Source organism: Panulirus ornatus, chromosome 66 (assembly GCF_036320965.1).
Source record: "Panulirus ornatus isolate Po-2019 chromosome 66, ASM3632096v1, whole genome shotgun sequence".
NCBI lineage: Eukaryota > Metazoa > Arthropoda > Malacostraca > Decapoda > Palinuridae > Panulirus > Panulirus ornatus.
This window is the reverse complement of record NC_092289.1, coordinates 14215778-14238443: the sequence shown is the minus strand read 5'-3', so window position 1 is coordinate 14238443 and position 22666 is coordinate 14215778. Positions and strand designations below refer to the sequence as shown.

At 43.0% G+C, this 22666-nt stretch overlaps 3 protein-coding genes across 8 annotated transcripts in view; 1 reads left to right on the top strand and 2 right to left on the bottom strand.

Annotated features, from left to right (window-relative positions):
- The first annotated feature begins 56 nt into the window (after window positions 1-56).
- The window catches only part of LOC139746906 (cubilin-like), a 132886-nt gene continuing 110276 nt past the window's right edge, over window positions 57-22666 (top strand). The window contains exons 1-3 of the mRNA XM_071658586.1: window positions 57-296; window positions 1954-2044; window positions 4757-4886. Of these exons, the coding sequence (XP_071514687.1) occupies window positions 1968-2044; window positions 4757-4886 (207 nt within the window). The 5' untranslated portion in view covers window positions 57-296; window positions 1954-1967. The remainder of the gene's footprint in view (window positions 297-1953; window positions 2045-4756; window positions 4887-22666) is intronic.
- On the bottom strand, window positions 7526-14640 carry LOC139746908 (uncharacterized). Its single transcript, XM_071658588.1, has 5 exons — window positions 14484-14640; window positions 9142-9273; window positions 8971-9021; window positions 8612-8815; window positions 7526-7982 (listed from the first exon to the last, which is right to left on the bottom strand). Exons 1-4 carry the CDS (start codon window positions 14486-14488, stop codon window positions 8668-8670), a joined length of 336 nt encoding a protein of 111 aa, XP_071514689.1. The 5' UTR covers window positions 14489-14640; the 3' UTR covers window positions 7526-7982; window positions 8612-8667.
- Window positions 16901-22666, bottom strand: part of LOC139746930 (uncharacterized) — a 24222-nt gene continuing 18456 nt past the window's right edge. For all 6 annotated transcript variants that reach the window (XM_071658616.1, XM_071658617.1, XM_071658620.1 and 3 more), the window contains 2 exons: window positions 19296-19378; window positions 16901-18086 (listed from right to left, as the gene is read on the bottom strand). In XM_071658616.1, coding sequence (XP_071514717.1) covers window positions 19330-19378 — 49 coding nt within the window. In that variant the 3' untranslated portion in view covers window positions 16901-18086; window positions 19296-19329. The remainder of the gene's footprint in view (window positions 18087-19295; window positions 19379-22666) is intronic.

Sequence of the window (22666 nt, the reverse complement as noted above, 5' to 3'; positions counted from 1 at the left end):
ACCTCCACACGACGCGCACACGGCCGTTCGGTCGCGTTGGCTCAGCTTGCATAAATGCTGGTCGAATAGTCGGGGTTAGGGGGTGCCCCCAGATCCCACCCTTCTTCAACCTCTCGTGTAACAGAGGGTATGGAGAGAGTCCCACAACCCAACGAAGGCCCAGTGTTCAGTGATCTGCCGTGCCACCAGTAGTGTTCCCTCCAAGTCTGTGTATTCCCCGCCGCCCCACGAGAAGTGGGGGATTTTAATCGTATTCTGTGCACTTTCAGGACACCGGGCTTTGATGAGGAGACCTTGTGAGTTTCTGTGGTTCGCATGTGTTCATCTCACATAGGATTTTGCATCTACTCAGCAGATTAATTTCCTATTAGTCGTTTTTCTTTTCTTTATATTTCCAGATATTAAAGTGAGCTCTCTCATCTCATTTTTTATATGTATATAGATTATGCAAAGCTTACAGGAGGTCAAGAGAAAGGTGCAGTGGTTGAGAAACAGGACAAATGAGAGTTGGTGTGAGCAATTATCAGTAGATTTAAGGGAATATGAGATGCGTTGGATGGTTTATAGTGTGAGAAACACAAGAGAGGCAACGGGATCATCAGTGAACGGGGTAAAGAGGAGAGTGGTAACAGGTATTGATGAAGTGAGGAGGATATGGAGTGAGTATTCTGAATGACTGTTGAATGTGTTTGGTGAAGGGGTAGCAGAATTAGCATGTTTCCTTCGGGGAGGTGTGCGAAGTGAGGGAGTCATGGGAAGATGGTTAGCGTAGAGAGAAGAGGTAGTGAAAACCTTGCGTAAGATGAAATGTGGCAAGGCGGCTAGAGTTGATGGTATTGCAGTGGGATATGAAAAGAAAGGTGGTGGCCGTCTTGTTGAATGGTTAGTTAGGATTTTCAATGCACAGTATGTATGGATCATGGTGAGGTGCCGGAGCTTTGGTGGGATACGTGTGCGTATAATGTCTCTATAAAGGCGAGGGGGGACAAGGGTGAGTGTTCGAACTACAGAGGTATACGTTTTTTGAGTCTACCTGATAAGTTGTATGCGAAAGTGGTGCTTAAAAGGACGATGGCATGTACAGAGCATCAGACTGGAGAGGAATAATGTGGTTTCAGGAGTGATAGAAGATGTGTGGATCAGTTGTTTGCTGTAGAGAATATATGTGAAAAATAGAGAAACCGAAGGATTTGTATGTGGCATTTATGGATCAGGAGAAGAGATATGGTAAGGTTGACAGAGATGCCTTTTGGAAGGTCTTACGAAAGTATGGTGTGGGAGAAGCTTTTATCAGGAGAAGAGATATGGTAAGGTTGACAGAGATGCCTTTTGGAAGGTCTTACGAAAGTATGGTGTGGGAGAAGCTTTTATTAGGAGAAGAGATATGGTAAGGTTGACAGAGATGCCTTTTGGAAGGTCTTACGAAAGTATGGTGTGGGAGAAGCTTTTATCAGGAGAAGAGATATGGTAAGGTTGACAGAGATGCCTTTTGGAAGGTCTTACGAAAGTATGGTGTGGGAGAAGCTTTTATTAGGAGTGTAAGTTGGGTTTACGATTAGGAAGAGAGTAGAATAGATTGTTCCAGGTAAGGTTTTGTCTTTAACAGGGATGCGTGTAGGATATCTTCCACTTCAGACTAATAATAAATCTCTTTATGATACAGTATCAGGATTTTTGAATTATCCCGTTACACATCAGTCAAACAGATTTCTGGATATAGGTTTTCAGGTATCGTAGATACAATGAATATTTTTCCTCATTTTTCTCCTATAGCACAGACAGATTCGCTAGGTTTGACCACACTATTTCCATAAGTGTCCATCTTATGCATAGAAACCCCTTATAGTCCATTGTCGATGTGCAGTAGGGGTAAAAAGCTCAATGTTTTTGATACAAAATGTGTCAGTTATGTACCCTTCAGCAACACAGTTACTGTACATTCTCGGTGAACAGAAGGAACGCACGGAATGGAAGCGGTGACCCTCCTGATGGTAGCCGCGGCTTTCCTGCCGCTCCCGCCTGCAGCAGCCGTTCTGGACGACAGGTAACTATGGTGTTTGTGACATCATAACATTCTGACTTTCAAGATGAGATATATTCCTTTCTTCCTCCTACCAACATTGGAGACTCCAGCCACTGACAAGGCCTACATCAAGGCCGGGCCTTAATCGAAATGTAGAGAGGGTTATGGAAGGGAAAAAGAAAAGAGAAAAGGGAAAAAGTATTTACGTATTTTAGTAAAGATGTGAAACACCTGCCTTTTAGAATGTGTCGGGTCATAGTTATTGGGAAAGACCTAAGTGTTGTAGAATAAGATTGAAAGGGGCGAGAGGGGGACCTTTCTCCTTCTTGTATTTCGATTTTCAAAAGCCAAGCGAGGATCGCTCTTCCTCCTCGATGGCTCAAGCTGGGTTATCTGAACGTGTTTGTGGTTGTAATCAGGACGAGAATAAGGGAGAGATAAGTAGCATGTTTGGCGAGAGGAACCTGGATGTCTTAGCTCTGAGAAACACAAACCTCAAGGGAAAGGTGGAAGAATGGTTTGGGAATGTCACGCGTTCATGTGAGGGCGAGAGCTAAGAAAGATGTAGCACTTCCGCTGAATGAGGAGTTGTGGGAATGTGTGACAGAGTTGAAGGTAGTGAGCTTCAGGCTGGACATTGTACGACTGAAGAAGAGAAGCGAGTGTTCTGGGCGGAGCTGAGTGGACGTGTTAGTAGTTTTGATGTAAGGGATCGAGTATCAAGTGATGGGTGATTACTGGGGAGTCATAAGGTACCAGATATTATGAAAGAGAATGGTGAACATCATGCGGAGATGTGTGTTGATAGAGGGCTACTGATTGGGAATACCTTATCTAAAAAGAGGGACATACGTAAGTATAACTGGGTGATTAGGAAAGATGAAAAGGGTTCATTATATTGGCTTATCGCTCGTCTTGTTTACGATATTCTTTACAAAAGTTTTTCTCTTCCTATCTTCTCCTTGCTGTACTCATTCTTATCTCTCTTATCTATTTCAAACGCTGATTGGTCAGTGTTGCCTTTATCTTCTCCGCAGTTCATCCCTATAAATATTTTTTCCCTCATTTGACATCTCTCATTCAGCGACATCTCTCTGTTTTCTAACCTTCCGCTTGTATGTGGAGGTCTGGCTACCCATGTTCTAACTTTCGTGATAGATTTCACATAACGTTGCCCAAGCGGAGTTTATCACGTCCACTTGATCTCCATTTCCCAAGTTGTATTCCAAATGTGACTGTTTAACTCCATGTGTTTCTGCCTAATTGGATTAGTTAATCGAGTTATTTTCGTTTCATTTCTATCCCTTTTTATAACTCTTACTGACCTCGTCATCATATTTAAGAATGATCACATGATTGCATACGTGTGTATGTGTGTGTGTGTGTGTGTGTGTGTGTGTGTGTGTGTGTGTGTGTGTGTGTGTGTGTGTGATTACTACTTAATTACAGGTTTATCATCTGTGAGTGGATGGTCGGTCTTTGTGCGTGTGTGTGTGTGTGTGTGTGTGTGTGTGTGTGTGTGTGTGTGATTACTACTTGATTACAGGTTTATCATCTGTGAGTGGATGGTCGGTCTTTGTGCGTGTGTGTGTGTGTGTGTGTGTGTGTGTGTGTGTGTGATTACTACTTGATTACAGGTTTATCATCTGTGAGTGGATGGTCGGTCTTTGTGCGTGTGTGTGTGTGTGTGTGTGTGTGATTACTACTTGATTACAGGTTTATCATCTGTGAGTGGATGGTCGGTCTTTGTGCGTGTGTGTGTGTGTGTGTGTGTGTGTGTGTGTGTGTGATTACTACTTGATTACAGGTTTATCATCTGTGAGTAGATGGTCGGTCTTTGTGCGTGTGTGTGTGTGTGTGTGTGTGTGTGTGTGTGTGTGTGGGCTGAGGTGTCTATGTGGTTGACGTGAGGATGGCTAGTACCGTGCTGAGTGTACCTATACATAGTATAATCTATGGATGTTAATGACTAGGTTATGGCCGTGGCTGCTCTGTACCATGTATTTACACACACACACACACACACACACACACACACACACACGCGCGCGCGCGCGCGAGCGCGTTTATCGACCAGCCCCGAGGGGAGGATGAACTCCTGGGTTGGGTGCAGGCCGACCACCACGCTCAGGATTCGACCCCAGGATGGCCCGTGGCGACTCATGGTCAGTAATGCTAACCAACACATCGTGGAGGCCTGTGTATGTGTGTGTGTGTGTGTGTATGTAACTGGTAGTAGAGGGGAGGCAAAGACGTGGTTATACCCTATAAGTAGCTGGATACGTTTGGTATATACCTAAGATAGTAGTGATCACATCAGTTCTGTAAATATGTTAACGTCAAAGGAAATGGCATGACGATTGACCTTGTTATGCTTACGGGTTTGTGGTTGTGGTAGGCGAGAGAACTGTAAGACTCCTGTGTGTGTATGTGGTTGTGGTGAATCAGGCACTGTGGTAGATGGTTAGTTATGGTATATGGTACAACCATCTGTGGCTGTGTCGGATGTTTGGTTAGCATTTCGTGTAGGAATAACCTAATGACACATATATGTGATGGTTGATGGCTTTCTTATGGCCCTGCGTTGACACAGAGTGTGGCCAAGTGTTTGTGTTGTGTGGGTGTGAGGGTACGTGTGAGACCTGTAGATGGAATTGGTGTATGTGGTGCGTGGTGGAGTAATGACTGTATAGCTCACTAACTGTTATCATCTTGGGTCTTCTCTGTACACAGACCCCGTGTACGGTGCGAGTCGGGCCACCTCCGGCTGGAGAGCGGCTCGGGCAAGAACATCACCCTCTCCTCCCGAGGCTCCGGCGCCGTCGTGATCAACGGCGTGGACGTGGCCGGGTCCTTGTCTCTGGTGAGTACCCCGCCGGCGGCGTGGCTTGTGGCGATGGCAAGATGTGCCTTGACATGACTTGCCCTCCCTCTTGTCTTCGCAGTGACTGCCACAGTCTACGTTATGTCGGAGATTCTCAAACGTACCTTGATGATGCGAGCTTTTCTTAAACGCATGCAGAAAATGTGATACATCTTACGACATCCCGAGGATCATGTGTCGTAGAAGAGATTTGCTATGGACACGTACTTCGAATCTTCAAACTTTTCTGTGATGTTTTTATTCCTGTGCTTGTGAAGCCCATAGTCTGAATGAATTACAAACTTACATTCGTCTGTATTGTCTTTTTGAGAACTACACTCAAGCATTTCGGGAAATCTATTAATCTATAATGACTTTTAGTATGCTTGCATATATAAGAATACTTCCCACGTATTCCCTGCGTGTCGTAGAAGGCGACTAAAAGGGGAGGGAGCGGGGGGCTGGAAATCCTCCCCTCTCGTTTTTTTTTAATTTTCCAAAAGAAGGAACAGAGGGGGGCCAGGTGAGGATATTCCGAAAAAGGCCCAGTCCTCTGTTCTTAACGCTACCTCGCTAATGCGGGAAATGGCGAATAGTTTGAAAAAAAAAAAAAAATATATATATATATTCTATTAAACAGACTCTCTGTACTACCCTTGACATTGCACGCTTACATGATATTGACAACATTTTCTCTACACCTGTTGATGCATCTGTTACACAGGTGATGATACGAGCAAGTTCTCTCGTTGGAACAATATGAGCATGAACGGAAGTCGACCTCGACCCTTGGTGAGGTACACCTGTGGCAGGTCACACCTGCAACCAGAACACACCACAAATATAGTCTTTGTTCAAGAATTTGAGAACCACCATCTCCAACATCTTATACCACTTGAATCCCATAGATGTAATCGTAAAAAGAAAAAAAAACACCACCGATAGTTGGTTTGGTGGAGAATTTCAACCCAAAACATCACAGCTGTTGTGGTGTCTGAATGGATGTTTGAAGAGATTGGATCGATGTGATCGTGAGCGCTCGGTTTTAAGTTGGTTCTCACGATCAAGGGAAGAATTCCTGTCACGTGAGGATGTCTGGTGTATCAGATGTGTTCACTACAAAGGTTTAGACCTGCTGAGTGTGTGGGATGATGCCCTGTTCTGTTCGTCCCGTGTTGGTTTATCTTGCGTTGGAGAGAGTATCTTGCTGGAGATGTGTTGCTGTGAGTCTTGTGAGGGTTTTTGAACCAAGTTCCTGATTGATGAGTTCATCAATGACGTAGGGGTATTGATGAGTTCATCAGTGACGTAGGGGCAGTGATGAGTTCATCAGTGACGTAGGGGCAGTGATGAGTTCATCAGTGACGTAGGGGCAGTGATGAGTTCATCAGTGACGTAGGGGCAGTGATGAGTTCATCAGTGACGTAGGGGCAGTGATGAGTTCATCAGTGACGTAGGGGCAGTGATGAGTTCATCAGTGACGTAGGGGCAGTGATGAGTTCATCAGTGACGTAGTGGGATTGATGAGTTCATCAATGACGTAGAGGCACATGAGGGGATTCCGGTACTGGTAAATGCTAGAATCTTAATCAGCTGTCGAAGTCTTTTCTTTTTCCGTGCAGTTACTACGGTTATACATGGGACTGATCCGGCTTCGTACAGAGAACTCAGCATGCAAGTCCAAAACAATTTGCTTTAACAGATGGGAGGAAAAAACTGACCCTCTCTACAACAGAGAGCTGGCTGCTTGCTTACCTCTGCATTGTGTGGTGAATCATGGGTGACAGTCAGAAACTCAAGGGTGAACCAAACGTTGTGATGTCTGTTTCCTTCCTTCTGCCTCTAAGGTTTGGAACTCTATACCCTGTCTTGTATTACAACTATAATCGCTTCATTTATCATAAAGGAAAGCTTCTTACCTTCTCAATACCTCAAGCTATTCCCTTCCCGTTTCTGTGATCCGTTCTTTGCTCATTCTACTCCTCGTTATATGCTTGACTTTAAGCCTTTGTGACTACGAACAGAAAACTGTGGGCTGTTGATGGGGGACAGAGAAGCGCTGGGCAGATTTCGATGGCACGTGAGTGACGCTAGACACAGGGGGATAGAAGGATAGACCACAGAGAAGAGGCAGAGTGGGTCGTTGACACTGGCAAGGTAGAGGAAAGGATGAGGGATAGAACACAGCAGGGTGATGGATAGCAGGATGGGTTACGTGGAATGGAAGAAGCAGTGCAGTGACGACGAAAACGGTGGATGGGGATGTGATGGGTGTGGAGAGATGGACAACAGGAGAGGAGGGAGCCAACAGAGAAGTGATGCAAGAGAAAGAAGTGATGGAGGAGGTGATGAATGACAGAAAGAACAGGGAAGTAATGAAATGGGCAATAAACGATAATGAATGGAAGATGATTGAGAAAACATGAAATGGGTATTACAGAACTTTTTTTTTTTTTTTTTTTCATTCTCGTGAATCACAGGACAAAATACACATTCAATTTCGAACGTTACGTACGAGTTTCTCTTAAACATAAGAAACACGAAATTCCACACGTTTCCTTAACAAAGCAAATAATGAAAAGGGATATATATATATATATCTAACACATGGTCACAGGTAAAGAAAGAAGAAATATATATATATTTTTTTCTACAACTTCTGTTTATTTTCGTGTTTTATCAGAGCCTAAGAGTTGTATCATCCACAAAGCATCATTGAAAAGAGGAGACTCAGGTAGGTGGTGTTCTTGTGTTTTCTCGAACGTATAAACAATCCTAACAAGGCGTTGTGTCTTTATTCCAACACGCGCACAACACAGCACCACAAACATCATCATCATAACCCTCCCACAGTGGGCCAAGCACCGACCACAAGGCCTTGCCTTCACAGGAAACCGTGTTCAGCAATCCACGGGCGGAACTAGCCATGAAATGTTTACCAGGATGAAACTACGAATGTTGGTGATGAAGGAGGGGAATTGGAAGATGCAGCAGTGGTCGCGCACATTCATTTCTTTTTCTTCTCTTCTTTCTCTTTAAATCTCTTGAACTTCTCTGGGTTCTCTTCGTCCGGACGATTCTCCTCGGGCAGTTGCTCTGAAACAGAAGAGGCAATGATTTGCCATCAAGAGGTGAGGTCGTCTCTCGTGCGCTATTGGGTAACTTCGCTACGCCAACGATGCTAATTGGTCGTTAAAGATCTAGGTCTTAAAGGGTGTGGTCAAGTTGCTACTTAAACACTTATCTTCACACACACACACACACACACACATACGTACACCCTTTTGGGGCCATTGACCTTTGACCTAAGCCTTCTAAGGCCAGTTCAAAGGCCATTCTTGTCACTACACCCTCATCTTCACTAAGACTTAGAAGTTATTGGAGAGAGAGAGAGAGAGAGAGAGAGAGAGAGAGAGAGAGAGAGAGAGAGAGAGAGAGAGAGAGAGAGAGAGAGAGAGAGAGAGAGAGAGAGAGAGAGAGAGAGAGAGAGAGAGAGAGAGAGAGAGAGAGAGAGAGAGAGAGAATCATAAGCTTGCATTTGCGTGCGGGGGGAGGGTGTACGTATATATGTGTGTCTAGTAAACAGGAAGCATTTTGCATGTCAAATCTCGCAGATCTGTGACAGAATTTATGTTCAGTCATATCTGTCCTTGTGATTGTGTATAAGTGTGTGTGTGTGTGTGTGTGTGTGTGTGTGTGTGTGTGTGTGTGTGATCACTACTGACCAATTTGCTGTTACGGTGAAGGCTCGAAATACTGATGCTGGTCGATGTGAGTCGGTTTACACCGCGGCTTCTGCCGCATCCTCCTCCTCATCTTGTTCATCTTCACTTTCTTCTCCCTCATCATTATTTTCCTCTTCCTCCCCCTCTTCTTCCTCAGTTTCGTCCTCTTCCTCGTCTTCCTCGTCACCATCCTCGTCGGTGTCACTATATAAGATAAGAGACGGGCTTTGAGAATCATGTTATCTGATATGGAAGTCGCTTGGATGGATAATCATCATTGCTGTTGAATACATTTTAAAACACAGGGAAAAAGATAGGAAAAGATATAATGCGTCACCAATAAAAGACAATGAATTCACCTTGCGTCCTTATCTTTATCAGCTTCGTCTTCTTTCTCGGCTTCAGCATCCCTGAGAAGAAAGATAAAGATAAGAGATGTATCTAATGCATGTGAGACTTTGCAGTGAGTCAAAAAAAAGTCATAGAATAAACCCACATCACCCGAGTTAGTGTGTGTGTGTGTGTCTTACCTCTTCTCCAGGTGGATTGTTTCCTCGGCCAGGGCTGGGGCTTCCTCTACCTTGGCTTCATCGCCGCCAAAGAACCAGAAGGCCTCGCTGGCAGCCATCATGGTTACCAACACGAACACAGCAACAAAGACCCTGTAATGGTAGGAGCGAAGCATGAAACAGAACCCGGATCCAAATTTTGGTGACTTTGCGTCTAAAATCACACACTCACTGTAAATCTATTGACCAATATCGTCGAGCAGACATGTGGAACAGAGGAGTCATCAGGGCATCTATCGCCCAAAGAGAGAGAGAGAGAGAGAGAGAGAGAGAGAGAGAGAGAGAGAGAGAGAGAGAGAGAGAGAGAGAGAGAGAGAGAGAGAGACTTGATTTTTTTTTTTTGCCATTCGTTTGCCCTTATTTCATGGCATTGTCGTCCAAGTCAAATCCCATTTTCAATGACTTGTTGAAGGAGTGACAGAAAATGGAATCTTTTTTTCTCCTTTTTTTTTCTTTCTTTTCAAAAGAAGTTATTCTGAGAATGAGACGCAGCGTTTCTCAAGTTGATGGACTAAACTTCTCATTACCTTCAATGATTCTCAATCGTAAATCACTTAGAACATTAAAGATTTATTAATAGGTCAAAGTTTTCAGTTACGATGTATAACACCCTCCTCATTAAGCCATAAAGTAAACCATCCACTTTATTGTACTATGTCCTCAAGTCAAGATCCACTTGCTGTCGAAATTTTGGACTGGAATGTGACCCGGTAATGAACTGTTGTCGGCTAACTGTCTACCACCATCCCTTAGTTAGCCGGAGCAGCCGGCAGGTGGCTGAAGAACAGCGATACGAAGCCACAACAAAAAAGAATGAGCATTGACTTCGACTTTACAACATTTGGTGAGCGAATGTAAATAGCTTCTGCCAGTACATGTTCTCTGTAATCTCGAGATCCCTTAGAATATCCCTGGTTCGTATGGTTCACGATCTGTCTTAGGGATGATGTAAGAACGTGAAGCGAGATATGAGAAGGGAGAGGTAAGACGGAAGTGAAAACTGTTTAAAGAAAACGAAGTAATAATGTTGTTTTGACTCGCCAAAAATATGGTTCAGGAGCTGAAGTCTTGATTTATTTTCTTCCCCAAGTCATGCTCCGAGGACAAACACAATTAAGAATATCACGAAGGGGTGTCTAGAGCAATAGATATTGTAAATAATGCATAAATGCATGGGTAGGGAGCGAGCACGGTGGAGTTCTACACGCGCTTGGTAAGGCGAAGGCAAGCACGAGGTGACTGCTGCAGAGCAAGGAGGGGGAGAAAAAAATGTCAGAAAAAGACTGGCAGCGGAGGAAGTAGCGACTGCGATTATGTAAGAGTGTGAGGGTGGGTGAGACAGACGCGAACAGAATCCACACAGCTGTTGAGTGTAGCTTACCGACACAAAACAGACGTCTACACCCTCATGTAGATGGGACACAAACTGATGATATAGATGTGTGACCAGGAGACTTTAGAAATATAACGTGGCATTGTAGAATAGCAAATGAAGACTGAGTCAAAGAGGGAGGGTGGGTAAAACTGAGCCAGTCATGCAGGGATGCGTGGGGGGGAGAGATATGTATATATAGTAAGCGTGTGAGAGCAGTGAGGGGGGGACAAAAACCGGAAGGAAGTCTCCCTTTATGTAAAGAGATTTTATATATATACATACATATGTGTGTGTGTGTGTGTGTGTGTGTGTGTGTGTGTGTGTGTAATCTTGTTAAAAGATAGAATTATCTAAATCACGCAGACGTTAATTCCGTTTCAGCCATTCTCTATGTACCTGCCACTTCATATTTTTTCTTTCTTAACCTCAGAAAATCACACAAAGCCGTTCTCCTTCTCACGCCTCATAGCTCGTTCTAAATCAAGAAGCTGATCAAGTTTCACTTCGAGTTTCTAAGATAAAGTACCTTGACCACACGTGCTGAGGTGCTGAGTTAGGTTTACGTACCCGTATACATTTTTTTGGTCTTGTATTGCAGTAGGGCAAGACATGACTAAATTTAGGGCCAGGGAATGAATGAATTCAGGGCCAGGGAACGAATGAATTCAGGGCCAGGGAATGAATGAATTCAGGGCCAGGGAATGATCAGATGCAAGGCTATATGATGATCAATTTTAAGGCCAAAGAATGATCAAGTTTAGGGTCAGTACATTATTAAATTCAGTGGCAGGGAATGATTAAAGTCAGGGCCACAAAATGATCAAATTCAAGACCAGGGAATGATCAATTTCAGGTTCAATGAACGATTGAATTCAGACCCATGTCATGATTAATCAAAATCTTGCCAAAATCTTGTAGGAAAAATAAGAAAACCTCTTATTTCTTTTTTTTTACTAAAAGAATATACTGATATACCTAATATATAGTGGCTAATACAGCAGCATATCTTCTATACCTATAGCATGGCTGAGATAAGTATTCCGCATGAAAAATCTATGAGAATTTCACTCACATTCATGAGATTTTCATTCGTTTTACGAGATCTTCACTCACATTCATGAGGTTTTCACTCGTATTTACGAGATTTTCACTCACATTCATGAGGTTTTCACTCGTATTTGCGAGATCTTCACTCACATTCATGAGATTTTCACTCGTTTTGCGAGATCTTCACTCACATTCATGAGGTTTTCACTCGTATTCATGAGATTTTCACTCACATTCATGAGATTTTCACTCGTATTTGCGAGATTTTCACTCACATTCATGAGGTTTTCACTCGTATTTGCGAGATCTTCACTCACATTCATGAGATTTTCACTCGTTTTGCGAGATCTTCACTCACATTCATGAGGTTTTCACTCGTATTCATGAGATTTTCACTCACATTCATGAGATTTTCACTCGTATTTATGAGATTTTCACTCACATTCATGAGATCTTCACTCGTTTTACGAGATCTTCACTCACATTCATGAGGTTTTCACTTACATTTCCCCACTGCCGTTCGGATCTGTTGGCTATCCTATGGTATATCTGAAGAATATCCTATGTGATCATGATGGATCCTATGGCAACTCACTGAGGAATTCTTGTCTCCGTCAAGTGCCTGGTCTGCAAGAGGGGTTATTCTTAGCCAGGTCTTCCTGTTTACGTAAATTTGTAGCTTACATAAATGGATGCCATTTTAGAATAGCGCACGCCACGGTAGCCGGACCTTATGTAAGTCCTTTTTTTCCTGTGTCATTAGATAATAACTTGTATTATGCAAAAATATGAACAATGGATACAACTCTTTATAATCCGGTAATAGTGTTATGGGATGGGAAAAATTTCATCCTTTTACGGTGAGGTCTGAAACGTGAACGATGATGCTGTGAGACAGACGATACAAAAAATAAGCAGTCCTGTCTGTCTGTCTGTCTGTCTACACATACCCTAAGGAACATGCCAGACGCACGAGAACTAACCCCCACCCCATACACAGTTGTCAATCATTCATCTATTTCCGTGGCAGGATAGAAAGTGCCATTGCTTGGGTGATGATATTTCATACAAATACCTTATCGTAGAGTAGGAAGTCTGGCAATAACGAAGGTATGAAGTGGGAAAATGGTGGGGACGAGTGGTTAGACCACTGAACAATGCCATTTCGCCGTTCATCGCATGATAGCCAAGTAAGGGTGGAATGGTGAGGGAGTGCTTTTATTTGCCAGGAATGGAAGACTTGGTGGTGGTGAAAGAAGGTGTAGTGCCTAAGGAGGGAGGACTTGGTAGAGAGAGGGTTTGGTGGTCAAGGTGGGAGGAGCGTGGTAGTGATGCGACAAGGTGCGGTGACCCTCCGCAGGAGCGAGCAGGCGATAGCCCAGAGGGCCCGAATCTGCTGCTATGTCTACAGGATGAAAGATGAGATTGACGAGAATGACCTAAGAAATATAGCGAAATTAGCTCAGAGAAAAGGAGACGAAGTGGGATAGGGTAAGTTAGATATTGGGAAGGACAGAGCGCAGGCACGTTAGCTGAACTGAATGTCTTGGAACCATGCAAGAATATTGAGCAATGCGAACATATTGGATCGTGAACAACTCGACGATTGATATTTACGGTGAAATTCTTATCTATACAACAGTCAAAATACCACTAATGACAGAAACTCTTAACTACAACCACTTTATCCCCTAATTACACCGACCTAACCCACCGAGCGGGATTGTCCAAGTCTGGAGAACGGTGAGTTTTGGACATCGTACTTAAGGCTGATTCGTCGTTATCATTTGCAACCTCCTTAGTTACATGAGAATATACCGTCTTCTTTTCTCCTCTATGATCTTTATGTCTTTCTTCGCTCATCACGCGAAGCTATGACCCTCTGGTCTCTTCCAGTATGTCTTTCTTCGCTCATCACACGAAGCTATGACCCTCTGGTCTCTTCCAGTAAGTCTTTCTTCGCTCATCACACGTAGCTATGACTCTCTGGTCTCTTCCAGTATGTCTTTCTTCGCTCATCACACGAAGCTATGACTCTCTGGTCTCTTCCAGTATGTCTTTCTTCGCTCATCACACGAAGCTATGACCCTCTGGTCTCTTCCAGTATGTCTTTCGTCGCTCATCACACGAAGCTATGACTCTCTGGTCTCTTCCAGTATCGCGGACAAGCCTCGAACGAGGACTGAGTGTTCTTTCGGTGACTGTAATTCCTTCGTCGTATTCCCTCTGTATTCCACTGGTTACGAGATACTTCAACTTAATGTGAAGATACATTGAGGCTGCAGATATCCGCTTCGAAACCGAGTTAATGGTATGGCACTTTTTACTCATCAACGGGATATCAATTCTCTTCAGGAGTTATCTACCACCTTCCATACGTCATCATCATCTCTGCACCATACACCGTGGAATGGATAAGTACATACAGCTTCCGATTTTGCACATACACGTCCTCAACTCACGGACGGCCAGTGCGTTGCGGTGAAACACAAAAAATCCCCTACACTGGTACAAACGCCTTTGATTTCCCCCAATTTTTTACAGAAAAAAGTATTCATTCTTCAACGTTAGATCGCGAAGCTTACAGAATGGAATACATATATATATATATATATATATATATATATATATATATATATATATATATATATATATATATATGCTTTCCAGCACTGCTACATTAGTCACGTATTAACAGTGAGACGCCACTGTTATTCCTACTCAGCTCGAAAAGATAATCACACAGGTCTAACAGAGACCCACAGGTCCAACAGAGACCCACAGGTCCAACAGAGGCCCACAGGACCAACAGATAACCACAAGTCTAACAGAGACGCACAGGACTAACAGAGACCCACAGGTCTAACAGAGACCCACCCACCTCATGTTGACGGGCACCGCGAATGACTAGGAGGAGGTGACGGCTAAGGAGAAGAGAGTGTTTTGCTGGTGGCTGGCGCTACACTGGCACTATATAACCCAGGCAGCGGTGAGGCAAGTTCAGGAAATGGGGCCCGTGGGGTAGGAAGGGAGGTAGGGAGACCAGTGCCCCCTCCCCGTCACTACTGTCCCCCCAACACCATTGCCGCATACGTGGCCAGCGTAGGTTGGCACGCGTCCATACATCCACCTTTCCTCCCTCCCTCCCTCCCTCCTCTCTCTCTCTCTCTCTCTCTCTCTTGTTGTTTTTGTCGTTTATTTTCCCCTCCTATACTTGTGCCTAAAAAAAAGAAAAAACAGATATACAGATGTCAACTTGAGCTAGGCGTGTCGTATGAAATCCCCAAGGTAACTTCGACTGTAATTGCGTGGGATTACATGGGGTTACTTCAGACGTCAGCTCTGGCCAGGTGTTCCTCTGGTCACCCATACACCTGCATCAGCCCTGGTATATACGTAGAACGAGACCGAACTGTTCAACGGGAGGAGACGTACAGCAACTTAGCAATCTTAGATGTGAAGCCACGTAGAGCTCAGATTTGATCACATACTAAGGTTAACTCGTGTAAGGTTGAACTACCTGACGGTGGCGACATCGTCAGTACTTCGGAACGCAGAGCGCGTGGAATTCAGGAAGGTCCTCTCTCTCTCTCTCTCTCTCTCTCTCTCTCTCTCTCTCTCTCTCTCTCTCTCTCTCTCCGCCCCCTCCACCACCACCCTGCCCGCCCCCCTTAAGGGCGCCGCCAGCCAGGGGCATCTGCAAGTCTCGCCAGCGCGTTACTAACGGGTGGACCCAGCCAAATTCTCATGACCTCGTTGTTGCTTGAGTGCTTGAGTCTCGCACGGTCGCATGCTGATCTCTCTCTCTCTCTCTCTCTCTCTCTCTCTCTCTCTCTCTCTCTCTCTCTCTCTCTCTCTCATTCTCCAATTACTTTCTAAGTCATAGTGAAGACGAGGGGGGGTAGTGACAAGAATGGCCTTTGAGGGCTTAGGTCAAAGGCCAATGTCCCCGAAGAGGTGTGCGTGTGTCACGTCCAAAATAGACTCCTCCTGTGTCTATGTTGTCATGTATGAAAGCATGAGGGTCTGCCAGGAGGATGTTGTAAGCGGAGTCCTGATCACAAAGAGAAGAATGTCACTTTCATCACTTCACGTCTGTTTCCAACTCGGGTAAAGTAACAGAAGTAACGAGATTTGCCTAGAACACACGCACACACACACACACACACACACACACACACACACACACACATACACACACGCGCGCGCGCGCGTGGGCGTGCGTGCACACATAAAACTCCCCCCCCCCTTCTTGTATTTCTATCTCTAGAAGATGGAACAGAAGAAGGGGCCAAGGTGGGAGTGCCCATCCTCCTGGAATGTGTGTTGATGTAAAGGAGGTGAGTAGTAAAGGAGATATAGGTAGCATGTTTGAAGGAAGAGATCTGGATGTTCTAGTTCTGAGTGAAACGAAGCTCATGGGTAAAGGGGAGGAATTATTTGGAAGTACTGTAGAGGTAAAGTCAGCGGTTGTTGGGAGAGCACGAGCTAAGGAAGGGGTAGCACTATTGCTGAAGCAGGAGTTCTGGGAATATGCGAAAGTGTTAGGAAGTGAGTTCCAGACTGATGTGGGTATGAATGAAATAAATTGCGATCACCGGGTGAATATTTGCGCTTGTACACCTGGCTATGAACAGGAAGATCGTGAGAGACAAATGCTTCTAGGAGCAGTTGAGTGAGTGTGTCATCAGTTAAGATGCAAGAGACCGGGTACTAGTGATGGATGATTTAAATGGGCAAGTGAATAGTGTGGCAATTGAGCTTATTCAATGAAGTGGATGGAAATGGTGAGGACTTCTATGTTGAGAAAGGGCTGGTGATTGTAACTACCTGCTTTAGAAAAAGGGACATAAACCAGTATTCGTATGTGAGAAGAGATGGCCAGCGGGAATCACTGGATTACATACTAAGTGATAGCCATACAAAAGAGAGACTTTTGGATAAGGGTGTGTCAAGAGGAGCAGCTGGTGGGACGTTTGATCATTATCCTATGGAGGCGAGGGTGGAAATTTTTGTAGAGGTTTTCGGAAACGAAATAAAAAAAACGCTACAGGTGAGTATACGATGGCGAAAGTAAGTGAGCTCGTAAAAGAGACTTGACCAAAATAATATCAGGAGAGATCGAGCGCAGAATGACATTTGGGAGTGCAAATGAAGCCACGGGAGTGGATGAAGGCTTGGAGGCAGCGCCTGGAACAGGTTAAGTGAGGCTGTATTTGCGAACATCCACTCCCTAGTTATAACGTAGTCCAGAAAATAGATATACAAGTACATATTGGGAGGAATAATACAAATATGCAGAATGCCAAAATTTAATACCTTAGCCTGAATACATAAAATGAGTTATCGTTAATAATTTTGGGTTGGTTATTATAATTCATTATCAGGAGTGTGACAAAATTTGAACTATGGAATTTTTGAATAAGATTACTCACTGCAATGGATCGGAAAGGAAAAGATATATATATATTATCTATTCAAATTAAGATCTATTGTTCTGTAAAATCTTTAATAAAGTTTAGCTTGCCCAAGATAATGAACTGCTGATAAGATGATGGTCAGCGATAATAAGCACTTCAGCTGAGTGGTAATATAAATGGATCAATAAGAAGTAACTTTACCATGAGTTATGTATTTCATTCTTGGGTTAACTGTCAAGTTACAGTCATCAATTTTCTTATAATTCTGACAATCCTCACAACTTTTAACATTACTCTAATGATGCTAATCCTATATAATTCATACATCATAATCCATATATATTAGCTTTATATTATCACCATTATGCGTAACAGATTTGTGAAATATTCATATATATATATATATATATATATATATATATATATATATATATATATATATATATATATATATATACATATATATAACAAGAATTTCGAGTTGCAGCTCCAAGCATTTGAAATGGAGTTAGATAAATGATGGTTCTTACTGTGTTGGAGGGAGGTGAGTGATCGAATTCCAAATTCTAACCGAGGAAGGGAATACGATTATGATTTGTGATCTTACTTTGGGTCCCTCAGGTGGGTATGGAAATCCACAACAAGGGAGGGTGAGAGACTGTCGACAGTAGTTCAGAAGACCTGGGGTGCAGTATATAAGATCCTCACCATGTATACACACACACACACACACACACACACACACGAGGTATCTGCAGTCTGAATTCTTGAGGTGGGGACAGTGGCTTTCTTCTCAAGTGAATCACCGTTTCTCTTCTCTGAGGTGAGATATCCATTCTCCTATCGCTGGAGATGAGGGCGATCTCTCTCTCTCTCTCTCTCTCTCTCTCTCTCTCTCTCTCTCTCTCTCTCTCTCTCCCTTACACCGCCCTCCTCCGTGATGTTCAGACATGTTGGCTCAGTACATCATGAGATCCATGACCCTCGAATGACTCGCCTCCTGCTGGTGTTCAGGCGTTCTCATACCTCGTTCCCTTCGTCCGTCTCTTCCCTTTCCTGCGGCTCTGAGAGTGAGAGAGAAAAGGACATTAGAGAGACGTATTCAGAATGAAGCGAAATGATATCATTAGCTTAGAGATAACTGGTTCAGTTCTACAGTTCTAAAGGGAAACAGACGAAGAAAGGTACATCTACTCAAATACACATACATATACATATATTCACATACACGTGTATATATATATATATATATATATATATATATATATATATATATATATATATATATATATATATATATATATACATACATACATACATACATACATACATGTTTGGATAAAACCACGAGAATAATGAAACACGATAAGTTCCCAAGTGCAACTTCATGTAATAATCACATCGTCAGGGGTGTTACAAGCATGGGATAGAAGACGTAGAACAGTCATTTCGAATACAATGAAGAGACGGAGCTAAGACACTATTGGTAAACAAGTGTTACGGTAAGGCTTGTTTACCAATAGAGTCTTAGCTACGTCTCTTCCTTGTATATCAACTGACTGTTCTACGTCTTCTATCCCATGCTTGTAACTCCCCTGACGATGTGATCATTACATGAAAGTGCACTTGGGAACTTATCGTGTTTCTTTTTCCTCGTGGTTATATGCAAACACGTATACTGTACCACGCGCACCACTGTGACCTCTTACTCTTAGTTATACACACACACACACACACACATATATATATATATATATATATATATATACATATATATATATGTGTATATATATATATATATATATATATATATATATATATATATATATATATATATATATATATATATATATATAAATATATATGTATATATGAAATACTGTATGATCGAGCTGCTGGTAAACAGTTGTCATTTATGATAAAGAAAAGATAATAAAGACAAAAGAGATAAAGGTTTAATGGATAGTGGCCATACGTGGTCATCATCCTTCAAGTAAAGGCTTCCTTACCATAAGACGTCAGTAAAAGAGCTTTTGGATCGGTAGACTACATCAGTTGATATTTCTTATAGTCTCCTCCCCTTTACTACGAAAGGAAAATACTTTGATATTATCATTATTTTTTCCCCCACTGAGTGGCGTATGAAACGATCTGATCCTCTCTTCTTTTTCTTTACCTTGACTAGAAACTGGACTGCGATAGACCTGTAAGAAAACATTTTATACGGACGAGACCAGAGAGAGTGCACAGAAATACAAGGGGGACACACTCACCCTTCTTGATGTAAATGACCTCTACGTTCGCCCACTAGAAAGCCCTGCTGCCAACCTTCAAGAATCGATCGCTCGTAGCAGACCTAAGATGATAAATAGAACAACTTATCAGTGACTGGTTTTGAAAAAAATAGTATATATATATATATATATATAGGAAGAGAGGAAAGTGATTGGTTCTCAGTGAATGTAGGTTTGCGGCAGGGGTGTGTGATGTCTCCATGGTTGTTTAATTTGTTTATGGATGGGGTTGTTAGGGAGGTGAATGCAAGAGTTTTGGAAAGAGGGGCAAGTATGAAGTCTGTTGGGGATGAGAGAGCTTGGGAAGTGAGTCAGTTGTTGTTCGCTGATGATACAGCGCTGATTCATGTGAGAAACTGCAGAAGCTGGTGACTGAGTTTGGTAAAGTGTGTGAAAGAAGAAAGTTAAGAGTAAATGTGAATAAGAGCAAGGTTATTAGGTACAGTAGGGTTGAGGGTCAAGTCAATTGGGAGGTGAGTTTGAATGGAGAAAAACTGGAGGAAGTAAAGTGTTTTAGATATCTGGGAGTGGATCTGGCAGCGGATGGAACCATGGAAGCGGAAGTGGATCATAGGGTAGAGGAGGGGGCGAAAATTCTGGGAGCCTTGAAGAATGTGTGGAAGTCGAGAACAGTATCTCGGAAAGCAAAAATGGGTATGTTTGAAGGAATAGTGGTTCCAACAATGTTGTATGGTTGCGAGGCGTGGGCTATGGATAGAGTTGTGCGCAGGAGGATGGATGTGCTGGAAATGAGATGTTTGAGGACAATGTGTGGTGTGAGGTGGTTTGATCGAGTAAGTAACGTAAGGGTAAGAGAGATGTGCGGAAATAAAAAGAACGTGGTTGAGAGAGCAGAAGAGGGTGTTTTGAAATGGTTTGGGCACATGGAGAGAATGAGTGAGGAAAGATTGACCAGGAGGATATATGTGTCGGAGGTGGAGGGAACGAGGAGAAGAGGGAGACCAAATTGGAGGTGGAAAGATGGAGTGAAAAAGATTTTGTGTGATCGGGGCCTGAACATGCAGGAGGGTGAAAGGAGGGCAAGGAATAGAGTGAATTGGAGCGATGTGGTATACCGGGGTTGACGTGCTGTCAGTGGATTGAATCAAGGCATGTGAAGCGTCTGGGGTAAACCATGGAAAGCTGTGTAGGTATGTATATTTGCGTGTGTGGACGTATGTATATACATGTGTATGGGGGTGGGTTGGGCCATTTCTTTCGTCTGTTTCCTTGCGCTACCTCGCAAACGCGGGAGACAGCGACAAAGCAAAAAAAAAAAAAAAAAAAAAAATATATATATATATATATATATATATATATAGTACATATATATATATATATATATATATATATATATATATATATATATATATATATATATATATATATATATATATATTTTTTTTTTTTTTATTTTATCTTATTATACTTTGTCGCTGTCTCCCGCGTTTGCGAGGTAGCGCAAGGAAACAGACGAAAGAAATGGCCCAACCCCCCCCCATCACCACTACTTGTAATCACCTCCCCATTAGCCCCCTTCACTGAAGTTTCCATTTGCTGCCTAGTCTTACGCACTTTATTTACCTCCTTCTAAAACATCTTTTTATTCTCCCTAAAATTTAATGATACTCTCTCACCCCAACTCTCATTTGCCCTCTTTGTCACCTCTTGCGCCTTTCTCTTGCCCTCCTGCCTCTTTCTTTTATACATCTCCCACTCATTAGCATTATTTCCCTGCAAAAGTCGTCCAAATGCCTCTCGCGTCTCTTTCACTAATAATCTTACTTCTTCATCCCACCACTCACTACCCTTTCTAATCAACCCACCTCCTACGCTTCTCATACCACAAGCATCTTTTGCGCAAGCCATCACTGATTCCCTAAATACATCCCATCCCTCCCCCACTCCCCTTACCTCCTTTGTTCTCACCTTTTTCCATTCTCTACTCAGTCCTTCCTGGTACATCCTCACACAAGTCTCCTTCCCAAGCTCACTTACTCTCACCACTCTCTTCACCCCAACATTCTCTCTTCTTTTCTGAAAACCCCTACAAATCTTCACCTTCGCCTCCACAAGATAATGATCAGACATCCCTCCAGTTGCACCTCTCAGCACATTAACATCCAAAAGTCTCTCTTTCGCGCGCCTATCAATTAACACGTAATTCAATAATGCTATATCTCGCTTTTTAAACCAGGTATTCCCAATCACCAGTCCTTTTTCAGCACATAAATCTACAAGCTCTTCACCATTTCTATTTCCAACACTGAACACCCCATGTATGCCAATTGTTCCCTCAACTGCCACATTGCTCACCTTTGCATTCAAATCATCCATCACTATAACCCGGTCTTGTGCATCAAAGCCACTAACACACTCATTCAGCTGCTCCCAAAACACTTGCCTCTCATAATCCTTCTTCTCATGCCCAGGTGCATATGCACCAATAATCACCCATCTCTCTCCATCAACTTTTAGTTTTACTCATATCAATCTAGAATTTACTTTCTTTCACCCTATCACATACTCCCACAACTCCTGATTCAGAAGTAATGCTACTCCTTCCGTTGCTCTTGTCCTCTCACTAACCCCTGACTTTACTCCCAAGACATTCCCAAACCACTCTTCCCCTTTACCCTTGAGCTTCGTTTCACTTAGAGCCAAAATCTTCCAGGTTCCTTTCCTCAAACATACTACCTATCTCTCCTTTTTTCTCATCTTGGTTACATCCACACACATTTAGACACCCAATCTGAGCCTTCGAGGAGGATGAGCACTCCTCGCGTGACTCCTTCTTCTGTTTCCCCTTTTAGAAAGTTAAAATACAAGGAGGGAGGGTTGCTGGCCCCCCGCTCCCGTCCCCTTTAGTCGCCTTCTACGACACGTGAGGAATGCGTGGGAAGTATTCTTTCTCCCGTATCCCCACGGATATATATATATATATATATATATATATATATATATATATATATATATATATATATATATATATATATATAGATACATATATATTACACTTAATCGCCTTCTCCCGCACTAGGGATATAGCGCAAGGAAACAGACGAAAGAATGGCCCAACCCACCCACATGCACATGTATGCACAAAAACACCCACACACACACACACACAGATACATACATATACAAAAATGCACTTACACAGACATATACATATATACCCATGTACAATTTCATACTTGCTGCCTTCATCTATTTCCGTCGCCTCCCTACAACACATGAAATAGCACACACACACATCCCTCTCGCCCCCAGTCCTCTTCCGCAAGGTAGCGCTAGAAAAGGACAAAAAAGCCATATTCGTTCACACTCAGACTCTCTAGCTGTCATGT

Bases quoted from the DNA above. Each gene is read 5' to 3' on its own strand.
- LOC139746908 (XM_071658588.1), bottom strand. The intron at 9,022-9,141 runs GTAAGACACACA...CTTTCTTCTCAG, and splicing joins ACAATCCACCTGGAGAAGAG to GGATGCTGAAGCCGAGAAAG. The intron at 8,816-8,970 runs GTGAATTCATTG...TATCTTATATAG, and splicing joins GATAAAGATAAGGACGCAAG to TGACACCGACGAGGATGGTG.